This window comes from Cryptomeria japonica, chromosome 5, assembly GCF_030272615.1.
Source record: "Cryptomeria japonica chromosome 5, Sugi_1.0, whole genome shotgun sequence".
Classification (NCBI taxonomy): Eukaryota; Viridiplantae; Streptophyta; class Pinopsida; order Cupressales; family Cupressaceae; genus Cryptomeria; species Cryptomeria japonica.
In genome coordinates this window covers 373,764,626-373,767,116 of record NC_081409.1, presented here as the reverse complement: position 1 = coordinate 373,767,116, position 2,491 = coordinate 373,764,626, and the positions used below count along the sequence as shown (strand labels likewise).

Genomic DNA, 2,491 nt, shown 5'->3' with positions numbered 1-2,491 from the left:
TTGCTAGTGAATTCAATTAAATTGGGAAGGGGGATTATTTAAATAATTGCTTATTTAATTAATTATCTTCTGACCAATTTTAGATGTATACAATGAGTTCCCCAAAAAATGTGGTCTTGAGGTTCATAGCTCCAACTTCGACCCCTTACTGATAAAAAAAAAAAAAAAAAAACCTCTTAAACTAAAACCAAACTAAGATAGCCCATTTCTTAGAGGAAGATAATGTTTTCAAAAACTTTCAATTTAAAACTCTTAAACTGGAACACTTGTGACAATATATTTTTATTTTTATTTTTATTTATTTATTTTTTGTTAAAAACTACACATATCTGAATTTAACACGAAAAGAAGTCTAAAATTGGATTAAAAAAAAATTAATACTTCCTATGTCCAACCTAAAATTAGTGTTCGCTTAAGTTTGGATGTTGGAAAGTGACGTATGTTTGTATAGCCACAATCTTGATCGAGAAATGAACAGATAATTAGGTTTTCCTCTTTTGGGTGCATGAAAATCATTATATTATCAATAGTTTTTCTATGGCCGACCTGGTACACATGGTCTTGATCGTTTGGACTGAGTTGTATAAGTATCCAAATTAAGTTCTACTGTACTTCAACTAATTTAAGAGCTCGCAATATACTAATACAATCAAGAAACACTAGGAGATTCAGAAAAGTGTGGTGGGTGATAGCATTTTCAACAAGTAGAATTGTATTGATTTGAATTTAGAACAAGACCATAATCATGTCTAGTGCCATAGTACGTGGGAAGAGGTCCTTTGTTGAAGATAACACTAATGTTGATAGCTCTTACCCCATCTCCAAGAAACTTCGTTGCTCCACTGTTAATTCTCCAGTTTGTGGCTTTTCCACCGGATCTGGACCTCCCAATCCCAATGCACGTGCAGATGGAGATGGTAACACAATCCTTCATGGAAACATAAGTATAGCAGCTACTGATTCTTCTACAAAAACTGGTTCTGACCTTGGCCACCCTATTCAGGCATTACAGCAGAGCCAAAGAATTGAAGAGCAGGTTTCCAGTGTTGATGGTCCAGTGTATACAGAAGGTTCAGGTAGTGAGTGGGTGGAGCTTCTTTTGAGAGAGATGCAGAATGCATGTAATATGGATGATGCAAGATTGCGTTCTTCATCAGTTTTACAAGCATTTGAAAAGGCTATTGTTGGTTCCACACTTGAAGACTTGCACAAGGAAAACACAGTGCTGAAAGAGAGAGTTGAAGGATTGTCTTATGATAATAATATACTTAAACGCGCTGTGGCTATACAACATAAGCGTTTAAGACAGAATGAGGAGAGCCGGGGGGTGGAACTTCAAGAGTTGAAGAAATGCATTTCAGAGTATGAAGAACGAATAAGGGGTTTGGAGTTGAATAATTACGCACTCACAGCTCACCTTCATCAAGCTGATGCTCAACAATTAAATTCCATTCTTGGAGGCTTCCACCACTCTCCACCTGATGTCTTCTAAAACCCCACATTCCAATACAAAAAATTTAAAGGGAAAAATTGTTTGCACAATCCTTTAGACAATCTTAGATGTCATCAAGATATTTGAATTGAAATGTGCTAATAATTGAGGATATATAAATTGTACTTCATTTCCTTTTTATTCACAATATGAATGTGATTATTAGCGATAGTGATATTGATATATGTTATATCCTTTTTATTCACAATGTGAATGTGATTATTAGCAATAGTGATATTCATATTTTTGTTGACTATCAGTCATCCATTATTTTGTAGTAAATACATTTCATTATATAGCACTTGATCACAAATTAATTGTTCTTTTAGGTTTTTAGGTTGGGGTCTTATGGAGGGGGAAGCTGCTGAGATATTTTAGAATTTTTTTGAAGCTGTTGGTCCCGTGAATTTTGTAGTGCTGTGCAGCTTGAAAGTTTAAGCTCCCAAATTTAAGGAAGTTGATAAAAACAAGTAAAATAAATTCATTTTCCTTCCAAAAGTATTTTTGATAGAAATCTAAACTTAGATATTTGACACCTGGTGGGACAATTTCTAGCCTCACCCCATTTTCACCCTTAAAAATGAAAACCTAAAAAGTAGGAGCTTCTATTTTTAAGAAAAGATTCCAAACAATCCAGTAACAAAATAAAAAAATCTTCATGGGACCTCCTCTTTCTTAAAAATAGAAGTTTAAGTTCCTCCATGAGACCCCTGCCTTAGAAAGATGATGACGACAAAAAGAAAACCCACCAAAACTCAAAAATCTTCAACCCACAAACCAAAATTCTCACATCATATTGTGAAAGGCTACTCTGTAAGTACCAAAAGTGCATGTATCGATATTTATGATTTAATGATGAGTAACACCCTCAAATTCCTTCATAGCATAAAAAAGAAACAATCAACTAAGGCATCTAAGATAAACCCTCTCAAACTCCCTCTAATATGTCTTTCAATCCCATGTAGCCTTTTGTTAGTTTTCCCCTTGTTTAAATTACTT

General features: G+C 34.2%; 1 protein-coding gene across 1 annotated transcript; it reads left to right on the top strand.

Moving 5' to 3' along the window:
* The first annotated feature begins 745 nt into the window (after window positions 1-745).
* Window positions 746-1,492, top strand: LOC131036013 (uncharacterized). The gene has a single exon (XM_057967808.1). It carries the CDS (start codon window positions 746-748, stop codon window positions 1,490-1,492), a length of 747 nt encoding a protein of 248 aa, XP_057823791.1.
* Window positions 1,493-2,491: the final 999 nt, after the last annotated feature.

What these genes read in the sequence shown, in the direction of transcription:
- LOC131036013 (XM_057967808.1), top strand. Translation starts at nt 746, where the DNA reads ATGTCTAGTGCCATAGTACGTGGGAAGAGGTCCTTTGTTGAAGATAAC.